The following is a 26987-nucleotide window of genomic DNA, read 5'->3' on the forward strand; positions in this document are numbered from 1 at the left end:
AACTTACTTTATTTGTAGCCTGTTTAGACAGAAAGGATATTGTGTTTGTATTGGATTCATCATCCAGTGTTGGCAAAGATAATTTCCAATATATGTTAGATTTTGTAAATGCATTAGTAGAAGAAATTGGCAGCACTTCAAATGAACACAGATTTGCCCTTATAACATACAGTACTCAGGTTCGCCTGGTTTTCAGCCTCGGTAGATATTCTAATGGTGATGTTGGTAAGGTTATTTCTACAACACGTTATAAAGCTGGGTCAACGAATACTGCTGGAGGTCTACGTACTGCAGCCGATGTGCTGAAAATGAATGGTGGAAGAAGTTCGGCAGAGGACATTGTAATTCTGTTGACCGATGGTCAGTCAAATCTTAATTCCAGAGATACGATACCATCAGCAGAAGCTTTGAAACAGAAAGGTGTCAAAGTTATAACTGTTGGTATTAAGATATCTGACACAGACGAAATAAAGGCTATAGCTACCAGTGAAAAGGAGGTATTCATAGCCAAAGACTTCCAATCTCTTAAAGATATTAAACAGGAAATATCAGAAAATTCATGTCAAGGCAATGGAAGATAGTTTAGAGTGCAATAGTTCATATTTCTAACATTTAATGAAATTTTTATAACATTTTTTAATGTATTGTGTAAATAAAAATTCTACAAAGCTTGTGTTGTATACATGTATTTATAAGTCTTTAAATTTTGTTTCTATTTCTAAGGTTTTTTATCAATCTATCTATAGGTTTTTCATTTAACAATGACATAATGTTTATTTCTTTCTTTGGAATTATAATTCATCCTTTTTTTGTATATAAAATTAGCTTTTACAGGTTGTTTGAATAAAAATTATATCAAAAATTAAAAAATGGTAAAAATCTTTAAGTATGAATAATACATATGCAAGAAACCTTTAAAAAAATTAATTTAAGAAAAATAATCTAGATGACAAAATTTTTAAAAATTTGACCCGCTGCTAAGTCTTTAATGTAGAATGGAGTTATTGTATATTAATATAACTAATGAAATCGATATTATTAATAATTATTAATTGATCTTTGTTTGCTTATATACTAATGATAAATATAACAATTTGTTGATTTTTGTGTAATGCTTATTTTAAGGCTACATTAAATTTGTTTGTTGATTTAAATATTTTAATCCTGATGAAAATAAGTGCTAAGGTGCAAGGGCAATGTTGTTTTTTTTTAATTTTCAAATAATTGTGGAATTTATTTTTACATTTTTGTTGTAGAATTTTCTCAATTTAAGATTCAACTTCTGGCTACTATCTATTTAAAATTTCAATTAAGAAATATTTCTGTAAAAAATAAGTGATTCATAACAATGTTATTAAAGATTCATAACAATGGCAGACTAATTCAATGTGGCCTTATGGGTAATTCATCATTTCACCTGTCATTTGTAATTGTATCTCTTCATAAACTGTGATGTATAATTGTCATAAAAATATAATATATATAATGTTATAATTATATAGTTATCTACATCTCTGGTAAATTTAATATAACCTGCATTATTCTAAAACCTTGCATAGCTAAAGTTTTATAATTAGAACTTAGTTTTGACATCTATTAAAAAAAAAATTAATTTTTTTTACAAAATATTTATGTTTTACAAGGTATGGGACAGAATGAAATTGTTATCAAATACACAGCAACCTCAAATTATAAACAGTGATAAAGATTACATTTTTCATGTAATCCTTAAAATTCTTAAAGAAACATGAACAGTGTATTATAGCTGTTCCTTGTGGAGTATTTTCTCCCCTACTATTTTTTTGGTGTCAGAAGATATACAAAATTTTCTAGATGTTTCCTTTGTTTATGTATCATTTTATGCATATGCTATTTATCACATGATTGTCATGTGATGATTGTCATGTGACATGTTGCATTTAAATATTTTATGATGTATGTATTTGTTTACTAATCATTTTTAATAAAAATTAAAAAAAAAATGTGTCTTTATTATGTAAAGATGCCTTTGTGGCCAAGGTAACAAGTGTCAGTGAACACTGGGAGTTATTCTGTGTAATTATACCCCACACATCCGCCGTTTGTTAGTCGCAACTCATCTGAAACCTCACAACACAATTTTATGTAATTTTATTGATAATAAGGACATACTATATGTAAATGTGCATATCAACAGGATATCATGATTCCAAACTTTTTTTTCTAGATATATGAAGATGTGGTATAAGTGTCAATGAGACTACTCTCCATCCTAGTCATAATTTGTAAAAGTAATCCATTATAGGTCAAATAACAGTCTTTTTTGTTTATTGTTGAAGGTTATTAGGTGACCAACAGTTTCATACATTCACTTCAATTGTGATCTGGTAAATAGTTACTTCAACTGCAATAAAACCATATCTTATTTTAACAAAAGGCATGACTGGAGCCGTATAAATTACTTGGAATCGATTAGATATTTCAACAGAGATGTATTTCTATAAAATATTTCTTCAGCAGGTTAACTTAAAGTCAATGGTTAATTTATGTTAGAAGTGAAGATCTGCAATTGAGGAGTTTTCTACATTTTTATGCTCCACCTAGGAACATTATGTTTTCGGTCTGTGCATTCGTTCGTCTGTCCGTCTGTCCATCTGTGGGTCTTGCTTCAGATTGAAGTCTTTAGTCAAGAACGTTATGATTAAGTTAAAGTCCAATCAACTTGAAACTCAGTACACATGTTCTCTATGATATGACCTTATTCATTTTAATGCCAAATCAGAGTTTTAACCATAATGTCACGGTCCACTAAACATACAGAATGATAGTATGAATTGGGCATCCGTGTACTATGGATACATTCTTGTTGAAACTAACATTTTTTTTGGTATTTTTGGCTCACCTGTCTCAAAGGGCCAAGTGAGGTCTTCTAATCACGTGGTGTCAATCATCGTCGTCCGTTAAATTTAACAAATATAATGTATCTTCTACTCTTAAACTACTGAACCAAATTTAACCAAACTTGACCACAATCATCATCAACAAGACAAGGTCTACGAACAAGGCAATTTTTATGCCCCATTAATGGGCATTATGTTTTCTGGTCTGTGCGTCCGTCTGTTCGTCTGCTCATTCGGTTAAAAATCATCAATATCAAAAAAGACGATGTGTTAAAACCTTGTGCAATGCCAAGATACAGGTATCGACATGTTGTAGATCCATGAATGTGTATATGTATATAACATACAAGTAGTATTTAGTTTGCTTTTAATTCACTGATTACAAAATCAATATTTATACCAAAAAGAACAATATTTAATGATCTTGTTACAGTGGTGAATTGGTAAGCTTTTAGAATAAGTTTATTTAACGAATCGACAAGTTTAGTAGGATCGTTTCTAAATTTTCGGGCACGGTTAACAACATTTCCGTAAAAATTAGGATGTGCTATCCCGTTAGAAATAAGTTTTCTACAGGTACAACTTAACTCCTAAACCAAATCTGTATATCTATGGAAAAATTTAGTACAGGTTTAAAGTAATTAATGGTAACGAAATCCCTGGCTTAATAATTTACCATCCAGTAATACATAGCTTACGTTAGTTAAAATCAAATACGTCACAACAGACACGGGGATAGCAAACGCGCTGTGAAATATAAACACCGTAAGATGTTGCCTAAGGAACATCACCATATAAAAAAGGAAAATTAACAGTAAGAAACGAAATATCGTCCCTTTTGTCGTAAGTTTTAATTTTGAGTTTCCCTTTAAGAACTTAATAACTTAATCTAGGAATGGACTGTTATTACCATTTAAATTTGATTTATTTACAGTAAGTTTCTTTGGATAAATTTCAGCAGTATATAGAGAAAATTTTATTATTTAACGAAAACATATGATTAAGATAACGGTAAGCGTTGTTGAATTGCTTAAAAGGTAAAACTATTAAAGCTATAAGTTGCACTTTGTAAATACAGCTGTTTCGCAGAATACGCCTCTTTTGGGGAGATCTTGAATATTCATAGAAAACTAATTTTGTTTACATACTGGTTCCAAGTTATGCTCTCTGTGTTCCATCTCACAGAGACATAACTTGGAAATGTTACCAGTAAATATACATGTGCATATTGTTTACATTGAAATCCTGTGGTAACCTTTAATTCGAGGTAGGGGTAGTTAAGAAAATTAGTGCAAGTTTAAAATCTGAGAAGTTCAGGGCATATAAACGTCCGCACAGCCCTATATTTTGACCTTTGAAAAAATTGTGGTGCATATGAACTTTCAATTCTAGAATAAGATTTTTTTCAAAACTTGATAGTAAAAGTGGTACAGTTTTGCCGTAAAAAGGAGTTCCTATGGGAAATTGCATTGTCAATATTTACAGAAATGCAACCTATAACAGATATTAATTCTTTCCACTGGGGTATGCGACCCTCTTACTATTATCTTAACTTGTCACGATAAACCATAAAAGATCCATAACTCGATCATATGTACAAGTTGTTTCTTCCTATTCAAAGGATTAAATGTAAATACACTAAATACATTAGTCCATAATCGTATGACAACGGTTGGTTTTTTTTTTTGTGTCGAAAAACAACAATTTATAACAGAAAAACGAATGGAAAATAATGATATCAATAGTTTTTCTTATCAGCACAAAAGTTCTGATTACTTTAACAAATATTTATCTTTTATTGGTAAAATTTGTGGCATCAAATGCTTATCAAATCATCTTTCACAACCTAAAATAGCTAGTTAACAAGTTTATCTGCTTATCGCGCAATGAAAGTAAGGATATTAAGGTACATGATTTTCTGAAGTCTTATCTATCAGGACATTATTATTCAACTTTTATAAGAACGATAATGGATTTTCGCGTGATTTTATTTGTTGGAATTTGTAAGTATATTCTTAGGAAAATAACGATGATGATGAACTTTCTATTTAAGAATGTTGCGGAACAATTTGATAAATATCTAACCCTGCTAAAATAAAATAGGGGGGTATAGAATAACGAAAAGTAACGATTGATGGAACGTACAAAAAAAAAAAGTAAAATCACAAAAATATTTAAAAACTGAACCCCGGGGAACGTTCAAAAAGGAAAGATTCTAATCAAATGGCAAAATCAAAAGCTCAAAACCATCAAACGAATGGACAACATCTGTCATATTCCTGACTTGGTACAGTCATTTTCTTTTGTAGAAAATGATGTATTGAACCTGGTTTTATAGCTAGCTTAACTTCTCACTTGTATGACAGTCGCACCAAATCATATTATAATAAAATTGAGAAAGGAAATGGTGAATATGTCAAAGCGACAACCACCCGACCATAGAGCAAACAACAGCCGAAGGCAACCAATGGGTCTTCAATGTAGCGAGAATTCCCGCACCCGTAGGTGTCCTTCAGCTGGCCCCTAAAATATGCATAATAGTACAGTGATAATGGACGTCATACTAAACTCCGAATTATACACAAGAAACTAAAATTTAAAATCATACAAGACTAACAAAGGCCAGAGGCTCCTGACTTGGGACAGGCGCAAAATTGATGACGACGATGCGTAAACAGAACAAACAGACATAATAGGTAAACATGTCAAAAATAAGGGTACAGCAGTCAACATTGTGTTGTAATATTAATCTCTTTAAAAACAAACAAATATGTGACAAGGAAGTAAAAAAAGAGAAGAAAGAGCGATATACTTTGGATAACACCAGTGAAGAAAGAAAAACAAAAAAAGTATCAACAATCGACTATATACTAACTGTGCACTGTTTATCCTCGACTGTACCATTTTAAATTATTCTGAATTTTTCTTTTTTTTTCTTTTTTTTTTTTAAAGGTTATTCATGTTTCATTGATAGTTTTTCACATTTGTTTGTGGATACATCAAACACCGGTACCTTATCCCGGCCTCGTTATCCGTTAGTAGTATATATTACATAGCAAATTTTGTTAGTACTTGTTAGTTTAATTTGTCTGAAAAACATACATTTATAAATTATAATATATTCTGAATTTTTCTGCATGACGACAATCTTAACTAAACTCGACCGTAATGCTTAGTAATGCATGTAAATGTAATCTCATAAGCATCTCACCGATCATTTTTCCATCTTATATCATTAATTCTACATGTTACTAAACATGTATGTCATCATAATTACGGTATTTGTTTACCTTAACTATTGTGTCTGTATTTATATTGTATGTTTCTCTGTAAACTTGTATCTAGTTTTTAGAGAATAAAGTATCTATTAGTATCTATTGTATACTAACGGAACACAGTAGAAGACCTTTGATAATCTGAACCATACTTGAAAGTCTGAACTTATACTTGACTTGTCTGAAACAATCTCAATTCATTATAGACCTGTACTTAACCTATTTTATAACCTGTTTTAATATCTTAATCTTTCTCGACCTAACGTCTGACATTGGGAACGTCACCATCCAAAACAAACCAACCCGATAATTTACAACAGGACATGAAAAAGCATCGCTTGTTATCATAAATTTAGGTATTAGGCTTCCAGTTAAAGATAAAGATGTCAAAATTCAGGAAAGGGTAGCGTTCATTGTTAGTATAAGCTTATTTGAAAGAGGGACGAAAGATTCCAAAGTGTCAAACTCATAAATCGAAAATAAACTGACAACGCCATGGCTAAAAATGAAAGACAAACAGATAAACAATAGTACACATGACACTACATAGAAAACTAAAAAATAAACAACACGAACACCAAAGTTAAAGTCAGTTCTGCAGTACTAATCTGTTTAGTGTACATACTGACGTCGGCATTATTGAGAGCCAACATATCATCAAAATATCTAATATTCAATTTTTGAAACAGATATTGTTTCGATGGGTCTCTGCTTATTTTAGTCATAAATTGCACTTGATAACAATACAGAAATAGGTCTCAATTTGTGATGCACAGTCAGTCCGTATGGGAATTCCGATAACCTGACGACATACGGATTCTCCATAGCGAAAAAAAGGTGATCTAGTAATAATTCAAGGGCAGTGTAAGTATCAAAGCAGGCCTAATTGACAAAGCTCTTTGTTTGTTATTACTAAAATATGACCGAAAAGAGTTTGAACATATAAATTCACATTCCGACTTTTTAAATTCTTAAAATCAAGTGTGGTTTTAAGAATCAGATTATGAGGCAAAGTTGTATAAAGGGTAGAAAAATCTAAACATTACCAGATTAGAAATCACCAAAATAAGCATGCAATTTATCAAGTACTTCCAACAAATATTGACTCCCCAAAAGTAATGCATTCCACTATTTTCTAAGGCCTTTAAAACTATGTTCATTACCAAATTATAGAAGAATCTTATGATTTCTTGTCAGCTTTTTCTCAAATCAATTAGAACCAGGAACATATTTATTGATAGATCGACAGATATACTGTTCTCAGATTGGGAAAAAAAATTGTAATTAGTATTCATAAATGTGTGTGCAAACATGTATGTACGCGTCGAACATCAACACATAACATTACTACTGAAAACCAAACACATTTCGTCATGAGATATTATTCGGAAGAAAAGGTTATTTTTTTTATTAGAATCAATTCAACTTAATTCACCTTTTTCAAGTACGAAAATTAAAATGTGAAAGCTCAATACAAATAAAAACAATTTATCATTCCCAAAACGCAATAGCAAAAAATGAAAACTAGCACGTCAGTATTAGGAATTCACAAACAAATGGCAGCAAATATAGGTATAGTGAAACCTGGCTAAACCGAATCCTGCATAAACCAAAAACCTATATGACAAAAAAATTTAATACCGTCATGCCAACTGTTTGCGTTGTGAACCTGATAAAACCGAACATCGGCCAAAACCGAAACTAATCTTGTTTCAAGAAAAGGCTCGGTTTAACATGTTTAAACAGGTTTCAATGTATCTAATTTTCTTTATTTTCATTAGCTATTTCTTGTGTGCAGTCGGAATGTCACAGAGGATGGTTTCATTATGGAAATTCTTGCTACTTCTTTAGTCACACACTGAAAACATGGGGAGATGCTGCAGTGAGTGTTGTTATCAAACTTATTTTCGCAAGCGATTTATTTTTTCCAACAATTGCGATCGAAAAGAAAATAACGCAAATATTAATCGCCGCGAACATGTGATCCTTGGATCTTTCCTATTCATCTACATTAAAGATATTTGAAAATCGCGAAATTAAATCGTCATAAATTGGAAGAAAAGGGTCTAAACGCAAAATAAAGAATAAAACATGAAATATGAAAATAGAAAATATATAGATCAATACTAAAATGAGGGGATATGAAGTATCTGGTTTGTTGTAACCGAAATTCTGGTAACAAGTATGGTCTGGTAATGACGTTGTGCGTTATTATTTGCATTTTGATTTGTGATTTCCACTTGGTATTCTGTTTCTCCTTTTATTGATCAAATTCGCAACATTTATCATGTTTCTGTATGTAATTATATAACCTTAATTTCATTTTAATAAAAAAAATTAATAACTCATAGATGACCACGACACATTACATAATTCTACACATGTTATTCAGTGCCAGCATTATACCGACAGAAAGAGTAGCAGTCACACCCACAAAACTTGCACCACTTAAAGACAAACATAACACGAATGGATAACAAATTTGGTACAGGCATTTTCTTGTGTAAAAAATGGTGGATTGAACCTAGGTTTATATCAATGTAATGTTATTTTATTTTCATAGTGTTGTAATCTTAAAATTATATCATCGCATCTTTTCAGAATTTTTGCAGAACATATAATTCACATCTAGCAACAGTAGAAACAGGAGGAGAAAATGCCTTTTTAACAGACACCATTGAACTTATCAAGAATGGAATCGGAAAAAGAGACATTGATAACAGTAAGTTTATACTCCTTAAATCGTATCATAAATTTCTGATATTGTGATATTAAAATTAATCTTACTTCCAATACATTTCTTGGAATATGATTGGTTAAAAGCAATTTCGTCGGGACTGTGTATATTCTATATTGGGTTTGTAGGGTTTCATATTAGGTAAAAAGGCGGAACGTATTTCAATAAACGATTAGAAGTGCTGTTACGTCAATTTATAAAAACAACACTGAGTTGAGGAAACATCTAAAAGGTTTCAACAGACGAAAACAATAATGATGAACGATAAATTAAACACATTTAAAGCTAACAAGTCGTTAATGTTGGCATTTTTGTAAAAACCAATGCAAGTAGGTTCCTAATTATATATATATAATAGTAACGGGTTGGAAGACCGTCTTGGATTGTCTTGTAGTTTAATATCACATGTTAAGATAGTCGGCAAGATGAATGTGTCATGCATGCGCATAGTGTGCTAGTGAGCTTATACGATATATATGGGGTCAGTAAATTCTATATGGGAATTTGAGCTTCGCTCTCATCCCTTATAGAATTTACTGACCCAATATATATCGCATTCGGACACTAGCAAAATGTAAAAAATAATATGTGATCATATCAAAGGGCATCTATTTCTTAATTGAATAATGATTTATAGGTTTAATGAACCTTAACCCTAATAAAGAGTCGTATTTTATAATGACAAAAAAGATAATACCATTTGTTTTGAACACAAAACACTATTTGAAATATTCAATTGTCATATAGTTATTTCTCTTATGTAATTCAAATGCATTTGACATTGTGGTCGGCTTTATCATGTGTAAACTGTGTACAATACTTGCATTCATTTATTGCAATTCAACACATACAGTGTACAGCTACAGGTTGCATCATACGAACAGCTAGTATTGAGATAGGGTACAATTCCTCTTCGTCGTACACATTTCAAATAAGACAAACCCACAAAACCTTATTCAAAAAGCAACATAGACTCATTTTAACAATTTTCTTTGAAATTCGACTAATTGCATTTGTTTACATAGTCGTGCTTTAGATATTGTTATGTTCTATGGACCTTGTAGTTCGGTAATTTTGCTGATAATGTTTTATGACATATAAGGAAAGTAAATAATATTCTGAATGGTTTAGGTGACTTTTGGTTAGGGGGAACAGACGAAGTTATTGAAGGTGTATGGGTATGGGCACCAACAGGAAAAGACTTGACATACACCAACTGGTTTCCAGGGGACCCAGATAACTGGGAAACTGGGGAAAACTGTTTAGAGTTGTCTTGGCTTCTCGGCACACATGGAACATGGAACGACCAAAAGTGTTCCATTGAATCACATTTTATCTGTGAAACGGAGTAAGTAACTCTAATTAATTCTTAATTACTAAGAAGTAATTTTAATTACTTCTTAATTACAGTAAGTAACTCTAATTAATTCTTAATTACTAGGAAGTAATTTTAATTACTTCTTAATTACAGTAAGTAACTCTAATTAATTCTTAATTACTAGGAAGTAATTTTAATTACTTCTTAAGGTAGATCACCAGTATATATTTTTTGAGACAGAATTTTTTTATAATTTGCCAAAATGAAGATTTTACTATGCTCTTTTCAAAAATATAATAAAAAGTATGGGTCACCGTGCTATTTTTCAAGCAATGAGTCGTTGAAAATTGCCAAAATTTGGTTAGTTTGTTCATGAAAAAACACATTATTGTGCATAAAAAAAATTCTATGAGATAGAATTTTGAAATAAATTGTTAGAAGAAAGGTTTCATAATATGTTTTAAGAAAATAAAAAGAAAACATGGTGTCACCGAACTTGTTTTCTTGCTACAAGTGAAAATAAAAAAATTCCCTATTAGACCAGTATAAATTTTGTACTAAAAGAGTTATCTCCCCTTAAATGGCTCATTTGAAAAAAATTATTTGAAAACCAGAAAAAATGATATTTGTTAAAATATTTTGTATAATACTATTAATTAATAAGTTTTCTTCAAATAGAAAAAACAGTCAGGCTATTGAATTGCAATTATGTTTCTTAATTTGCAGATTTAGGCAAATAACTAGACCGATTTTGTACTGTGATTGTACAATCCAAGATGGCGGTATACCATCAATCTACCTTAATTATATCTGTCAAGCTATTCTTCTTAGTAATATATCTGTTTATGTTAAAGTGGGTTCTTTATTATCGGTGATAAAAAAAAACACGGTTTTTGTTTTGTATAGTGCTGAAGACCCTGCGTCATCCAATTGTTGCTCAAATTCATGTCATGCGGTATTAGCTGAAATGTAGTACTGTGAAAGAGAGAAAAAAATTACCAAAGATACCTTCAAACACATAAGTTGAAATAAACTAACAATATCATGGGTAGAACTCTATAAAATAAGCAGACAAACAAAAGTACACAATACGCAACATTGAAAAACAAAACCTCAGCGACAAGAACCCTACCCAAAACTTGGGGGGATAAGCTTTTCCCCTAACTAGTATACAACACATATAATATAAAACAGAGAAGCCTGTTATCAGAATCATTTTACTGCTTTGATTGGAAGATATGTCCCAGCTTGCTATCAACGATTTTTAAGAATTAAAGAGAGGTTAGAGATACAATAGGGATGTCACAACAGAGTCGAAAACAAACGTACAATGCCATGAACGAAGACATAAACAACGACGAAAAGACAAACAACATTACATAAGAGTTTATCTCTGGATGGGAAAGGAAATCCTCTTCAGGTTTGGCTGCTCGACCTCAATTATTTTCTCATAAACCTGTTGTGTCTGTTTATATTGCACAACCAGTTTTGTCAATATAATGGAACTGGTTACAGCTATCATCCAAGGGGAGGGTTTAACTAGCTTAACATTTTCATCGTGCAATGCTGATCTTTTTTTCATTCTTTACATTGGTTAATCAAATCAGACGTTTTATTTTGTCAGTTTTATTCATTTGTTAAAATTTACATGTGACGTCACAATTATGGCGTTGACCCAGTCTTGTGAATGACATTTCTTGCTTCTGTTGTGCTGTTTTATGTGTTGTAATTGGTTGTTTTACGTGTTCGTTTTTATTCTGTGGTTAGCATGTTGAAATGAACTATTGTATTGTTTATTTTTTTATTTCTCTGTCCTGAATGTTCTTTCGTTCATTTGTACTGTATTCCTGTCATGTAACGGTGTCATTGTTGTGTTATATTTAACTTTGTCATAGAGGTGTGAGGATTGGCTAACCACAAAAACCAGTTTCAACCCACCATTTTTCCTAAAACGTCTTGTACTAAGTCAGGAAAATGTAATCTTATAGTTCGTTTCTGTTTGTGTTCCATTTACGTTTGTTATTTGTTCACTTCAGTGTTTCTGTTGTTTTGTTGTTTTCCTCTTGTAGTTGATACGTTTCCCTCGGCTTTAGTTTTTTACACGGATTTGTTTTTGTGTCAATCGATTTATGAATTTCGAACAGCGGTATACTACTTTTGCCTTTTCCCCTCTCTTATAGTTGATGTGTTTTCCTCGGCTTTCGTTTTTAACATGGATTTGTATTTGTCTCAATCGATGTACACTACTGTTGCCTTTATTTGTCGATTTGCTCTTATTTGAATTTACCTTAGTGTTCGGTATTTTTATTTTACTTTTGAACACATAATGTAGTATGCATTCAAAGTTGAAATCATTAATAATTCACTTGCTCAACAATTTAGTATCCACATGCTTGAAATATAATGTACTCATGTTACTTGGATTTTTATATTCGTAACTTTTTTTTTGCATAATCTTAGAAAATGGACAAATTGTATGGAACTGAAAAATTAAGATTAATTTTTTTCCTATTTTATACATTTACAGATTCCCAGCCTCAGGAAGCATAATTGGATAACTTTCTAATCAATAAAAGAGGGACGAAAGATACCAAAGGGACAGTCAAACTCATCAATCTAAAACAAACTGACAACGCAATGGCTAAAAATGAAAAAGACAAACAAACGACAGCACACACGACACAACATAGAAAACTAAAGAATAAACAACACGAACCCCACCAAAAAACTAGGGGTGATCTCAGGTGCTCCGGAAGGGTAAGCAGATCCTGCTCCACATGTGGCACCCGTCGTGTTGCTTATGTGATAACAAATCCGGTTAATGGTCTAATTCGGTAGGTCACATTCATGAAAGGGAAGGGGATTGTAGTTACGATGTAAGGAACATATCCGATATCATTTGTGAAACGGTTATTCCATAACGGTCAACCAACTCGTGATGGCGTCCGTAAAATTTACGAAGGGATGATTTCAACTTCACCATTTGGAACTCTTGGTTTAATAGCTTCCTTGTGAGCAGCAACCCTCTATCAAGAAAATCATGATAGGAAATGCAAGCACGGGAATATCGTATCAACTGGGAGATATATACCCCGTATGCAGGTGCTGCTGGAATGTTGCTACTTAGAAATGGAAAGTTCACAATTGGAAAGCAGAAATCATCTCTTTTGTCGTAAAGTTTTGTTTTCAACCGACCCTCATTGTCAATTTCTAGATGTAAGTCAAGATATGAGGCCGACGTAACTGTATCTGTAGTATCCTTTATCTCTAACTCGATTGGATAGATGCGTTCCACATAGTCATCAAATTTTGAATTTTTTAGTGAAAGCACATCATCTATATAGCGAAAAGTAGAGTTAAAGGATATTGCTAACTTCTTATCTTTCTTCCTAAGAAGTTCTTGCATGAAGTCAGCCTCATAATAATAAAAAAACAAGTCGGCAAGTAGAGGGGCACAGTTTGTTCCCATTGGAATGTCGACAGTCTGTTGAAAAACACGTCCCCCGAACGTTACAAATATGTTGTCAATCAAGAAATCAAGCATCTTGATAAAATCAGTTTCAGAGAATTTTTTGTTCGAATCAGAGTGATCCTTTACAAAGTAGGATTTATCCCTGCCCAAGACAAGATACTTGTATCTACGTTGGCCATTCTTTTTTACGACGCAAAGCAATACCAACCCTTTCAATTTGTCTTTTAGTTTGGAATGTGGAATACTAGTGTACAGAGTAGAAAAGTCAAATGTTTTAATACTGTTACAAGATGAATGAGAGTTAGATTGTATGTACTCTAAAAGATCATTGGAATGTTTAAGTATCCACATCTGATTCACGCCCCCTTTAGAATAGGCAGTTTCACAATAACTCTGAAGCCCGTCTTTGATTGCTGATAAAATAGATGTTAATAATTTAGAAAGAGGTTTCGTGGAGCACTTGGAAGACCCAGCAATATACCGTTGTTTGTAAGGACACTTATGTAGTTTAGGTATCCAATACAGTGATGGCAGATTCAGTTCTTCATCTTTGGTTGAAATTCCAAACGAACACAGAACAGACCTATGATTATCCAGGATTTCCTCTTTGGTAAGTGTCGTGAGGGTATATGTTGAGTTTCCAAGTGAATTGTCAATACCTAATTCGTTTATCAAGCAGTTAATGTAATGAGTTTTACATACAAAAACGATGTTGTTTGTGGCTTTATCTGCGGGGACAACAACATATTTGTCATGGAGGTAGGATAGGTGTTTTGCAACATTTGGGTCTTTAAAGATTGACGTAGCATGGGCATTGATAGACCCATTCAGTTTCTTTATTCTGATTTGTATTAACGACCTCACTGCCTTAATCCATTCGGAAAGAGTGTCTACGTCTTCCTTCTCACGCTTAGCCCATTGCCTGGCATAATCCTCAACTGATGGATTCCAATTGATGGATTTAGGCTCACGATATTTCGGACCTTTCGATAACACATTTCGTAGAGAAGTGTTATTAACAATGTTGAGGTCACCGGTAATAACGTGGCCAGCTGGATTATATGTGAATTGGGAACTAGCACAAGTGCAATCAGGAGGTTTAGACTTGAAGTCGTCAATATCGAGATCCTGCAAAACGTGTTTGTAATTGAAAATTTTAGTTGCAATAGGTTTGGTATAGGTATAAGAAATGATTGGTACAGACTGGTCTTTGACATCAGGAGGTATTTTCGATTGAACTAATTTATGATGAAGGATATTGCCTAAGTTGACGCCATCGATAAATGTATAACCTTGAATGTGCATGATCAATTGGCTTCAATACTTATCATGGCATTGTCATTTGTTTCTCCAGCTCTGTTTGAAGTTGGTAATAATTCGTATAAAACGTAGATAATAGTTATTCTGCTTGATTTCGTCAAACATAGTAAAAACATTGGTGAAATATTTAAGTTGTTAATTTTCCTTCTTTTTGTCTAATGCTGGTGAATACGAGGAATATATGGGATTTAAAAAATGTCATTATCAGGCAAATACAAAATAAACAACATTTACACAAAAAAATAAAGAAAAAAAACAAACAAACAAAAACAAATACTAGATGACGAAAAAATCAGACAAATCAAAGAAATGTTTGGTAAACAGATAACATTGTGTTATTTCGGAAACTATTAAGACATTTTCTCTAAAGGAGAAATTTTGTTGGTAAGTTTTTCTTAGCTTCTTATTGCTAACAGAATTGAAATTGGAGATGGGGACTATGTCAAAGAGACAACAATTTCTCTTTATTTATATTAAATAATCGAAAACATTATAAAAGATGCAGCAAAATTCAATGCATAAAACTACTGAGCTATGACCCTGTGCTCTTGTGCTCTGTATACGTTATGTTTATTACAATTCAGAGATTAGGTATGAATGCAATTGAGCCAACTATCCACAGACCAACGGCAACAAAATTTTAACAATTACACGTAACAGGTTACTGTACTGACTTGAAAAAGTAGCAAAACCAAAACAGTATATCAAGTTCTTTAAAATGCCATTCTTTACCTTCTTTGACAATACATATATATATAAAAGAAATCAAAACAAAGTCAAATAGATATATACATATATAAGAAGATGTTGTATGAGACAACTATCCATCTGAGTTACAATTTAAAAAAGTAAACCATTATAGGTAAGTACGGTCTTCCACATGGAGCATTGGTTCTCACCAAACAGCAAGCTATAAAGGGTCCAAACATGACTAGTGTAAAACCTTTCAAACGGGAGAACCAACGATCTAATCTATATAAAAAATAACGAACACTTATGAACCACTTCAACAAACGACAACTATTGAACATCAGATTTCTGACTTTGAACAGGTACAAACAAATACACCTGCTTTAATTTCAAATTTCAAAAACATGTTTTGTAATGTAAAGCCAAATTTTAATAAAACTTATAAATACATAAGACAAGACATTAGACCAAGCAACGACAGGTATCAACAAAACAAAAATATTTGAAATAAAAAAGAACATAAATCTAAAAATATTTAAAGGAAAAGCTTAAAAGCGTTTATTCAATCATTTTTTGTTTCGTAAATTGCATTGCGCATACAGGTTGAAGCAACAAAAACAAACAATTATAATTTTTAATCATTTATGCAATTAATACTTAAAAAATAAGTTTGCAATTTGTTTGATTTTGTTCATTGTTCACAAATATATGCATGCTTACTTGCAGAAGCATTATCACAAAATAAATCGTTTAGATTGTAATGTAGATATGGATCAAAACCCATACATTCCTGTGGGTTATTGGGTGTTCCGTTGGGCTGCCCTTTAGGGAAAATGAAGAAGGTCATCCTCAACATTTCCCCTTTCTTTATCCACCTCCAATCACCAGCAGGATTGTTCCTGTCAAGGTTACGACCACCAACATAGTAGTACAAACCTAGCAATATAAAATCATATGTAATATCAGCAAACTATTTACAGGTTGTCTTTAGTGCCGTGTGGAATCAATAGAGTGTCTCCCTTTGATTCGGGTTTAAGCTATTTTAATATACTAGAAAATGGAGTGTGTGTTCGGGCAATGGCTTCTCTTTAGATATAAGAAGATGTGGTACGAATGCTTATGTCTTTGTTCGATACTTTAGGAATATTTATCTCAACTTTTCTATCACTATTTAGTATGGTATGAGGTCCATAATCACTGAACTTATACACTTTTTTGTTTAGTGACCAGCTGAAAGACGCCTCTGTTTTCGGATTTTATCCCTATATTAAAGACCCATTGGTGGTCTTCTAAAGTTTATTCCTCAAACAACAGAATTTTATATCAATAGTTTGTATTGCCCTAAATTTGCAAACGTTGTCAAGCCGTTTGATATCTTGCAAGGTAATAACATGTATTTCATTTACAGAAAATTAAGACATGATGATACAGCGATTGCATACAGCTATCTATATTTACCATCCTAAATCCTGTCGATATTTATAAGACAATTTAAAAAAAAGGTTGTGTTTTTTCGCAGACTGATTCGGACGTCTATAAACCAAATCCATTCAGTTATTATTTTACGAGACCTCTCTGATAATTGGTGCTTTTAGTTTTTTGTTCTTGCTACCAATGTGATGGGTCAAGTGCTTTATAACTGATTTTACAGGTTTTTTTTCTTGTGATAACACTATCCTTGGATAAGAAGGGCTGATCATGAGTAAAAGTAAAGTGCTCAAAATAGGCTATATTGTCTTAAGTTTGGTTGTTTGTTTGTTAGAACATCAAATGCGTAGTTTATTTATAGTTTTGTACATAAATAAAGTCATGTTTAACCCCGCCACATTATTTTTGTATGTGCCTGTCCCACGTCAGGAGCCTGTAATTCAGTGGTTGTCGTTTGTTTATGTGTTACATATTTGTTTTTCGTTCATTTGTTTTATATAAATAAGGCCGTTAGTTTTCTCGTTTGAATTGTTTTACATTGTCTTATCGGGGCCTATTATAGCTGACTATGCGGTATGGGCTTTGTTCATTGGTGAAGGCCTTACGGCATACCTATAGTTGTTAATGTCTGTGTCATTTTGGTCTCTTGTGGACAGTTGTCTCATTGGCAATCATACCACATCTTCTTTTTTATATCGCATGGTCCTCGTTAGTACAATTACATTGTATCCAGGTTAAAAATACCGAATTTCAAGAAAAATTAAAAACGAATAATCCATTACCCTTCCGGAGGACCCTTTTCTTTCTTAGCCATAGCGTTGTCAGTTTATTTTCGATTTTATGAGTTTGATTGTCCCTCTGGTATCTTTCGCCCCTCTTTTATCTAATGAAACATTCAAATTCACAAACACATCAAACGAATGGGAACAATTGTCATATTCCTGACTTGGAACAGGCCCTACTATACGATGACTTATAGTTGCTAACATCTTCGTCAGTTTATGTCTGGAGGATAATTGTTTCTTCCTTTGTTTTTATATTAAATCATGTCAACTAGCATATTATCATGCATCAAATTATGCCTAGACAAAGTAACACATACAAATCCTTACTGTCTACATGTTTTTGGACATTTTTTTACTCTTAGTATACCTTTATTCCTTTTAAGAAGCTCGTTTTTCACTAGCATTGCTTCTTCCAGAGTTTCAAAGGTGGCTAGATATCCACCACGCTCCACGCAGCCAGCCTGCATTAAAATCCAAACAATTTACAAGTGTATTTTAATAAGTTTAAAAACAATGTATGTATTTATAAACAGTTTTCTTTCTATTCGGGTTCTTGTTGTTCATTATTTATTTTTCTGTGTTATAAGTAGACTTATACAATGTTTCATATACCACGGAATCTGTTGTTTTTAAATCAATGGAAAATTTTGAAAAACAATTATTTTTTTCATGATTTACAGAATAATTATACTCAATATACGAAGGTCGGTTGTTTTCTCCGGACACTCTGGTTCCCTCCACCAATAAAAACTGGTCGCTGCGAAATAGCTGAATGATGTGCTTAAAAGTGTCGTTGAAACACAAATCAATTCAAAACGAAACACGACCAACCTTGTATTCCAGAAAAATATATATTTACTTTTCAAATCAGTACAAGATCGAGAAAGAAAGAAACTACCCATTTATGAAAAAAAATAGTTTGTGCATTTTACAAAAAGCTTTTTCATTTGTTTAAAAGGGCCAAATATAGTTCGAAGATGAAAAGCATTGAGGTCAAAAATTCCTAAAATACAGCTAAGGTAATCTATTTGTGCGGTAGATAACGTTAGTATAGAAAGTCCCTTGTTTTAACCATTAAAAATACATACATATGCAGCAGAATCTCTGGCCACATGTTCTGTACTGAAGTAATAACAGCCATCTGCTATTCTATGATAAGGTGCCTTACAAGTATCTATTTAATACAATATAACATATTAATGTGTTTATAATCGCAATGTAACAGTTTTGTTTTTAATATACATTATTTTTAAATACTGATAGCATAACATGAACTTTTAACAACCTATATGAAATAACACACTTTTTTTCTTTCAAATTGTGACAGCATTTTATGATATTTTTCCCGAGTAAATATTTATGTTTCAACAGCAGAATATCTTTATAACTTTCTTTAAATAAACTCATCATAGATACCAGGTAGAAATTTTGTATTTACGCCAGACGCTCGAATCCAAAAAAGTGTATCAATCAATATATCAATATAACCTTTTAACAATTTACTCAAAATTATTCAACTTCTTCCTCATATAAAATAAAATGATGTTATCAATTTAAAAAATATATAACGGGATATTTTTTAACAATTAAAGTTTATAAAGATACGCATTAACTATCGTTATTTTTGTACCAAAAAAAAAGTATTGTAGTACACAAATATTCACTTTTGTTTTAAATTCTAAAGATACCGGCACATGCTACTGTTTGTCATTAAAATATGATTACTGTTACATAAAATATCATATTGAATACATTGTAATGAAGCTTTACGTTTCTTAGCAATCACATATGCATGTTAGAACATTTGACTTACTTAAATTTTTTTTAAACAGTTTAACTATCTTAATTCGTTTCAATTATTTGTCAGTTAATCAGGTGGCCCGAGAACACAGTTATCTCGCAGTGAATTTCTTTTAGACAATAAATTCAAATTAAAACAAGAATGTGTCCATAGTACACGGGTGCCCCACTAGCATTATCATTTTCCATGCTCAGTAGACCGTGAAATTGGGGTCAAATCTTTAATTTGGCATTTACATTAGAAAGATCTTATCATAGGGAACATGTGTACTAAGTTTAAAGTTGATTGGACTTCAACTTCATTCAAAACGACCTTGACCAAAAACTTAAACCTGAAGCGGGACGAACGGACGCACGGACGGACGAACGGACCCACATACCAGAAAACATAATGCCCCTCTACTATCGTAGGTGGGGCATAACAACCGCACCTTTTCTATCTCCAAAAGATTTTTACAGTGTAGTGTACTACTATTGGGACAAATAATATCAAAATTATAGAAACTTCTACCAGAAACGTATTGGTCCTTTGTTCAAAACGGGATCTGCCCCGTATGTTTGAAAATTTAACAACAAACGTAGCGAAAATTGAAACGAAATAGACATCTAGTGAATACCTATAAAAGCTTAGCAGAACGTAATACAACGTCCTTACTACGTATTGAAACGTATCAATGCGTTGTGGAAACATGGGTCTACACGTACTAATACGTATTAAAACGGATAAGAACGTATCACAAATCTAAATAAACCTAGCTTTCAAAATAACGGGACATTTTTATTGAAAACGTACTTGATACGTACGTAGCATTTTAAAACGTAGTAAAACGAAACAGTGTGACTGGGGCGTACTCTATCATACGAAATATGAATGGAGAATGTCAAACAAGCAATTTTTATTATTTTATAACGTAGGTTATGTCAGTTATTCGGTAATTTTATGCTATTTTTAATATTTGTATGCTTTTCTTTTCAAATTCTTTTGATTTTTGCACCTGTGTGTGTGTTACAAAAACAAATTCATATTTTGAATAAAGTATGCTACGGAAAAAGGTCAAATGACAATAATAACAAACTCCGAGAAAAGTCGAATCGGAATTTCCCTTCTTAAATGGTAAAAAAAAACCAACTCAAAAACCTCAAAAGAATGGAAAACAAATTTCATATTTCTGACTTTGTACAGGTATTTCCATATGTAGACATTGCGGATTAAATCCTGTTATATAGCTAGCTTATCATTTCACTTGTAGGACAGTCGCATACAATTCGATTATAATGACGACAATGGATCTAATTTTTAGATTCGATCCGATTACTGAGTGATTAGTATTGTTATATTTTAACGCCTTACCTTGAAGTGCATTGCTAAGTACTACGATACAAAAAACCAAAACAGCAAAAAGAGACATTTTTCCAATGCAGTTTGACTCTCGTCGAGGAATATCACTAAAGTAATTATAGAGATGAGATAGTTGTATAAAACTGTCACTACCTACTTCCGTTCGATGTTCTTTGTAATTTCAGTATGTAAAACTTACAGTTCAGCCTCATACTTATATCTTCAATAGGGCATATTTATAAGTTATTCAAGCATATTGTATTATTCAAATTCGTGTGTTTTTTAAAATGTTTATTTCTGACAACTCTTTTACTGAAATTCTCATTTATGTTTTATGAGTAAATATTTAAATACAAAGCAGATGACTTTTGGTTGGGCAAAAACGTAATGTTAGCGAAATCTGCTTTGTATGGACTTTTTTTTTTTATATCTACGCATTTAACAAATAATCACATTTGATATAAGGGAAAACCACAGATATCCTTGTATGTAACCTTCATCAATTTATACTGCATAAATCAATTGGCTATAACTTCGTGTTTGTGTAAAAGTTAAAAACATTTTCGATGTTAATCCGATTTAAGTGGTTACAGCGCGAAGTACGTTTTTGTTATTCTAGTTTTTAAATGCCAAGGTTTTTTTTTCAAATTCATAAGGCAAAAACCGAAAATTGTTGACTTGAGTTATCATTGATATCTTCACAATTATAAATTAACTGTAACAAAACTTTGAATTTTTGAATACTAATAAAAGCTTTCTTCCTCAGGAATAGATTACCTTAGCTGTATTTGGCAAAACTAGTAGAAAGTTTTGGTCCTAAATGCTCTTCAACTTTGTACTTACTTTGGCCATTTTAACATGTTTTCATTCGAGCGTCACTGATGAGTCTTTTAAAGACGAAACGCGCGTCTGATGCAAATATATCTATGATGAGTTTATTTACTGGTAAAATTTTTGGTCAAAAATTTCGTAACTACAATAATTTATAACCTTACTAATAAATTTTTCCATAGACACAAGATTTGGTTTTAAAATTTGATTGTACCTGCGGAAAAATCATTTAAAACAGTATAGAACCTCATTTTAACGGAGAAATCTATTGAAACGATCCTGTAAACTTATCGATCCTTTGAATAAAATGTTTTGGATTCACATAGCTGTACCAAATGATAGAACCTTTGTGGTTACTGAGTTTATATCCTGTCTGGATTTTGACCCTTTTGTTGACACTCATAATATTGCAACTGTCGTGTTTTGTAAAAATCGTATGATTTCTAAATGAACAGCTGAATTTAACTGATTCAAAGTTAAATAAGACCGACCTTCAATAGATGATAGCCGAAACAAAAAAATACGTCTAACAAAAACATAAAAAAAATGATTATTAAATAATACCAACTCAAATTCCTTTTTCGATAATGATATTTTCGGAAGGCACCAACAAGATTATTTTAAACACTATATTCAATTTATATATGAGAAGTAATGAAACTACAGATTAATCTATAAATAAGTAAATATTTTCACGTTCACATTTTATGAAAAAATATTTGAGTAATCATCTTTTATTATTACTCGGCTGACATTCAGATATAAGGGAATATCACTACTATTTGGCAATTGATGATGTTTTTGAAACCATTGATGAGTATGTGATGAATCAATGATTATACTAAGTTATATACTTGCCAACAAAAGGAACGATATCCGGCAATGTACTTTCCGTATATAATGAAATTGGACACACTGTGCGAAGGTAAATAATTGCCGAACTGATGTGATATTTACAGAGTGTTATTTTCTTATCTCAAACATTGAATTTTCAATTACATGACTTTTTTTGTAGTAATATTCAATTACTTAATGATAATTTTAACAAAATGATGAATATTACTAATTGAAAAATCTTTCTATTCTCTTAAATTAAGATAAATTGTTTGATATAAAAATAAATTAGCCGTAGAGAAATTACAAAAATTAAGTTCACATTAAATCAGAGTTGACTGTCTTATTTAACTATTTTGCTTCTCTTGTCTTTGAGAATATGCGAAACAAAAAAGGAATTTATTATGGTCGTCTTATCATTTATTTGTAATAAGAATGCATGACACTTAAACCTTTAGTTATCTTGTCTTTCATGTGTAGTTCAAGAAGAAGTGATAATGGACATTCTCGCAATTTTGTTCGCTGGCGATAGTCGAGGCCGTCCAGGAAAAACCAAATTTTGTTAAGTGGAAACCTGTATCCGACAATGCACAAGCCTGTCTCAGGAAAAAGGCAGTCAGACCTCACCTTATATAACGAGAGAGATGACAAACAAACGAATATTTTTGAAAAGAAAATACTTCAATAGTATATAATATATATATATATATACATATATATGACTTAAGTTTAAGTCGTGCACGTACGAACGGCGGCTAGAAAGTGACAAACAAATCAAACATACCTACATAGCCGGATCTAAATCAACCCCTCTGATTGGACCATACGCATATTACCCATAACGTCAATACAATATTTTCCCGCTTTACTTCGAGCCGCAAGGAAATATTAGTATTATCTATACTATAATTGCTTATACATAAAACAACACAAACGCAAATATCAATTTGACGACAGCCCGCCGTATTTGATAAAAAAAAATACTTCAATAGTATATATATATTTATATATATCAGTCTAAAGGTTTGCACAACGGTACTGATATAAGATGTTATTATACGAAAATGTTGTTATTAAATCGTGTTGACAAATATTTCGGCTCAACAAATGGCCTTCTTCTGTGTCACAAGTTTTAACAATACTGATACATAATGTATAAGGTGTAAACATAGATCAGTAATAATATAGGTAAGTTTTGGTCGATTGATTTTAATCCAAAATCCTGAATATCATAATATAAACAAAACACTATAATTCAATATATGTGACTGTGTATATTAAGTCTCGGTTATTGTATAGAAAGGTATATACTATGAAAATTAGAGCGAGGGGCTTTGCCCCAAGCTCTTATTTTCATAGTATATACCTTTCTATACAATATCCAATTTAGCACATATTTACAACTCCTGTAATTAGTCTATTGATATGTTTTGGCTGACTGGATGTAGCTCATTTACGTAGATTTGTAAATCTACTCACTATAATATCATTGAAAAAATGGGATTTCAAAGGCCCTTGACTTTAGAATGTAAAGAAGGTAGCTGCTGGTGTAAGTATGTTTATTGATATGAACGAAGCGTTCTTTTACAAAACATGTACTTATTTACATGTTAAGATGACAAAATGAATTGACCAAGAGCAGACAATTCTTAAATTGCAGTGAAAGCTTTACATTCTTGAACACATTTTTTTAATTTCACATAAAACCTAAAACTATCTTAATACAAACAGTTGGATCCCCCTCCCACATCTTTGGTTGAAACACATTTTAAAAATGGCTGGATCTGCCCCTGGTATGTACCCATAGGTAGTCTAGTGGATAGTTTATATGCATGAAATATTTGTCACTGGACATTAGGCAACCAATTATCGACCAATTTATGACTAAATATATCAAATTGCTTTATTAATAATTTCCCTTCAAAAGATTCATGGTTGACTCTTTTTGTGTACAAAGTAATTGCATGGAAGATAACGGATTACAAATTTTAGATTGAGTTGTACTTTAATCAAGGTATAAAGCACCATTATTATTACTCTTTATTTAAATGAAAGAAACTTTTTTAATTGTCAAAACAAAATTTAGATCAAAAGATTGATTAGTAGGATGTTAAAAATCTTTTTGAAAACTAATTACAAACTATTTAGTTAAATTTGGAACACATCATTTATTTCAAAATAGCCAGTAGCAATATTTGTTCTAATATCTTGATTACAATACAATGAAATCTTACCCTTGTGGTCATTCATGCGTAGTTACTTAGTACACGGAAAAAGTATGTACTATGAAAATTAGAAGTCAAATTCAAGCAATTTGATTGGACGAGAAGTTGTAAGTATGTGCTAAAAATAAAAATGAGTGAAAAACAAAACTGTTAGTATTTCTTATTGATGTAGATATATATTCATATATATGACTTAAGTTTAAGTCATGCACGTACGAACGGCGGCTAGAAAGTGACAAACAAATCAAACATACATTCATACCCGGATCTAAATCAACCCCTCTGATTGGACCATACGCATATTAACCATAACGTCAATGCAATATTTTCCCGCCTTACTTCGAGCCGCGAGGAAATATTAATACTGTACCATAACATAGAATGCTCATAGCTTCAAAGTTCAAGCTCAAATTCGTCTACCTACTCAATTGATATCATAAAATCCCATATAACCACATAATAGATGTTGTTATTCTTCACAAAACGTACCAATCAGTACAAAACACATGATAGTTTTGAATGTCAAGGGAAACTGTACAGAATTTTAGAGAATCTTTTGTAATGTCTTTAATTATTAAAAGCTAAAAGCTATATGATGATGTTAAAAAGCTATATGATGATGTTAAAAAGCTATATGATGATGTTAAAAAGCTATATGATGATGTTAAAAAGCTATATGATGATGTTAAAAAGCTATATAATGATGTTAAAAAGCTATATGATGATGTTAAAAAGCTTTATGATGATGTTAAAAAGCTATATGATGATGTTAAAAAGCTATATGATGATGTTAAAAAGCAATCTAGCACATGATAGAATTATGATCCTGATCAATAACACAAAGGAAAATTATATTTAGATTTTGCATAAGGTAATGCGTTTTTCGCATTGGTTGTAACGTCTTTTAATGAATAAGTTTTAAATACACGGCTTAATACTAACACTGGAGAACACAACCTATTCGTGAGTGATCACCCCTAGTTTTTGGTGGGGTTCGTGTTGTTTATTTTTTAGTTTTCTATGTTGTGTCGTGCGTACTATTGTTTTTCTGTTTGTCTTTTTTATTTTTAGCCATGGCGTTGTCAGTTTGTTTTAGATTTATGAGTTTGACTGTCCCTTTGGTATCTTTCGTCCTTCTTTTATATTTATTACCAGGTTCGTACTAAATAATCAACATGACAGGTGTTACATAAAGAGCATGATTTGCGTTTCTTTCCATAGCACTAGAGATCAACCCATTTTTTATGTTTTTTAGCTATGCAAATGTCGGTTAAAGATCGAAAATAAACTGACAACTCCGTATGTGTGTGAAGTTAGCAGCCGGTTCGTTACTCGATATTCGATATTCAATATCCAACCGGCTGCTAGCAGTCGGTTGGATATTCAAAATTAAGTTGAAAATAAAAAAAGAATAATACTTAATAACATTAAAAGCATGATTTTTATAGTTAAAAGAACTGATAAGATACGTAGGAGATAGTTTCATGACCTCTTCAAGCTGTCGCAAATTCTCGTTGTTCTCGAATATAAACCCTTTTCTAATTTGCATATTTGTCTAAATGTAATAAATATAGATTAATGTCAATAAAAAAAATCAAAGAGGTACAGTACTTTAATACAGAATTTTTCTTAAAAACAAAAACAAAAACCGATTACTCCAGAAAACAATTAGGATTATAAATAGAAATATTTATGGAAAGCCCATAAAAGAAATATATAGTGAAAAGCTACCTGAGACCGCTTAAATGAGGGTGAGACCCCCTAGTCTTTCAATGTTCACAAAATTTAAGTAAATCATAGACTTTGTATCAGAAGGATTGCCCAGAATAATGTCATATTCGATATCTATGGAGGGCTTCTATTGTCACTTTTCAGCTAAAAATTATCAAAATTTTAGGACAAAGGGCACATGGCAATGGTGAGAGCCCCCTTATTGCTCAATCTTTCTAATATTATGCAGACATTTAGTCAATAGGTAGATACACACGTGACTAAAAGGAATTTGGATAGACTTCCTGTCTTTAATGTTTACGGAGCGCCCAAAGTGCCAGTTG

At 31.7% G+C, this 26987-nt stretch overlaps 3 protein-coding genes across 5 annotated transcripts in view; 2 read left to right on the forward strand and 1 right to left on the reverse strand.

The window, feature by feature from the left end:
- The window catches only part of LOC143058204 (uncharacterized), a 73819-nt gene extending 71837 nt beyond the window's left edge, over window positions 1-1982 (forward strand). For both annotated transcript variants that reach the window (XM_076231668.1, XM_076231669.1), the window contains one exon: window positions 19-1982. In XM_076231668.1, coding sequence (XP_076087783.1) covers window positions 19-581 — 563 coding nt within the window. In that variant the 3' untranslated portion in view covers window positions 582-1982. The remainder of the gene's footprint in view (window positions 1-18) is intronic.
- A 2744-nt stretch (window positions 1983-4726) lies between these two features.
- The window catches only part of LOC143058327 (perlucin-like), a 33020-nt gene continuing 10759 nt past the window's right edge, over window positions 4727-26987 (forward strand). Inside the window, exons 1-5 of one of the 2 annotated variants that reach the window (XM_076231801.1) lie at window positions 4728-4882; window positions 7936-8036; window positions 8756-8876; window positions 10023-10239; window positions 12737-12804. In XM_076231801.1, the coding sequence (XP_076087916.1) occupies window positions 4849-4882; window positions 7936-8036; window positions 8756-8876; window positions 10023-10239; window positions 12737-12767 (504 nt within the window). In that variant the 5' untranslated portion in view covers window positions 4728-4848 and the 3' untranslated portion in view covers window positions 12768-12804. Of the gene's footprint in view, window positions 4883-7935; window positions 8037-8755; window positions 8877-10022; window positions 10240-12736; window positions 12805-26987 lie in introns of those variants that run through there. The other variant, XM_076231802.1, reaches the window with a different exon arrangement.
- LOC143058034 (uncharacterized) lies at window positions 16312-21365 on the reverse strand. Its single transcript, XM_076231498.1, has 4 exons — window positions 21056-21365; window positions 18993-19078; window positions 18272-18365; window positions 16312-16627 (listed from the first exon to the last, which is right to left on the reverse strand). Exons 1-4 carry the CDS (start codon window positions 21111-21113, stop codon window positions 16383-16385), a joined length of 483 nt encoding a protein of 160 aa, XP_076087613.1. The 5' UTR covers window positions 21114-21365; the 3' UTR covers window positions 16312-16382.

This window comes from Mytilus galloprovincialis, chromosome 14 (assembly GCF_965363235.1).
Source record: "Mytilus galloprovincialis chromosome 14, xbMytGall1.hap1.1, whole genome shotgun sequence".
In the NCBI taxonomy this organism is placed as follows: Eukaryota; Metazoa; Mollusca; class Bivalvia; order Mytilida; family Mytilidae; genus Mytilus; species Mytilus galloprovincialis.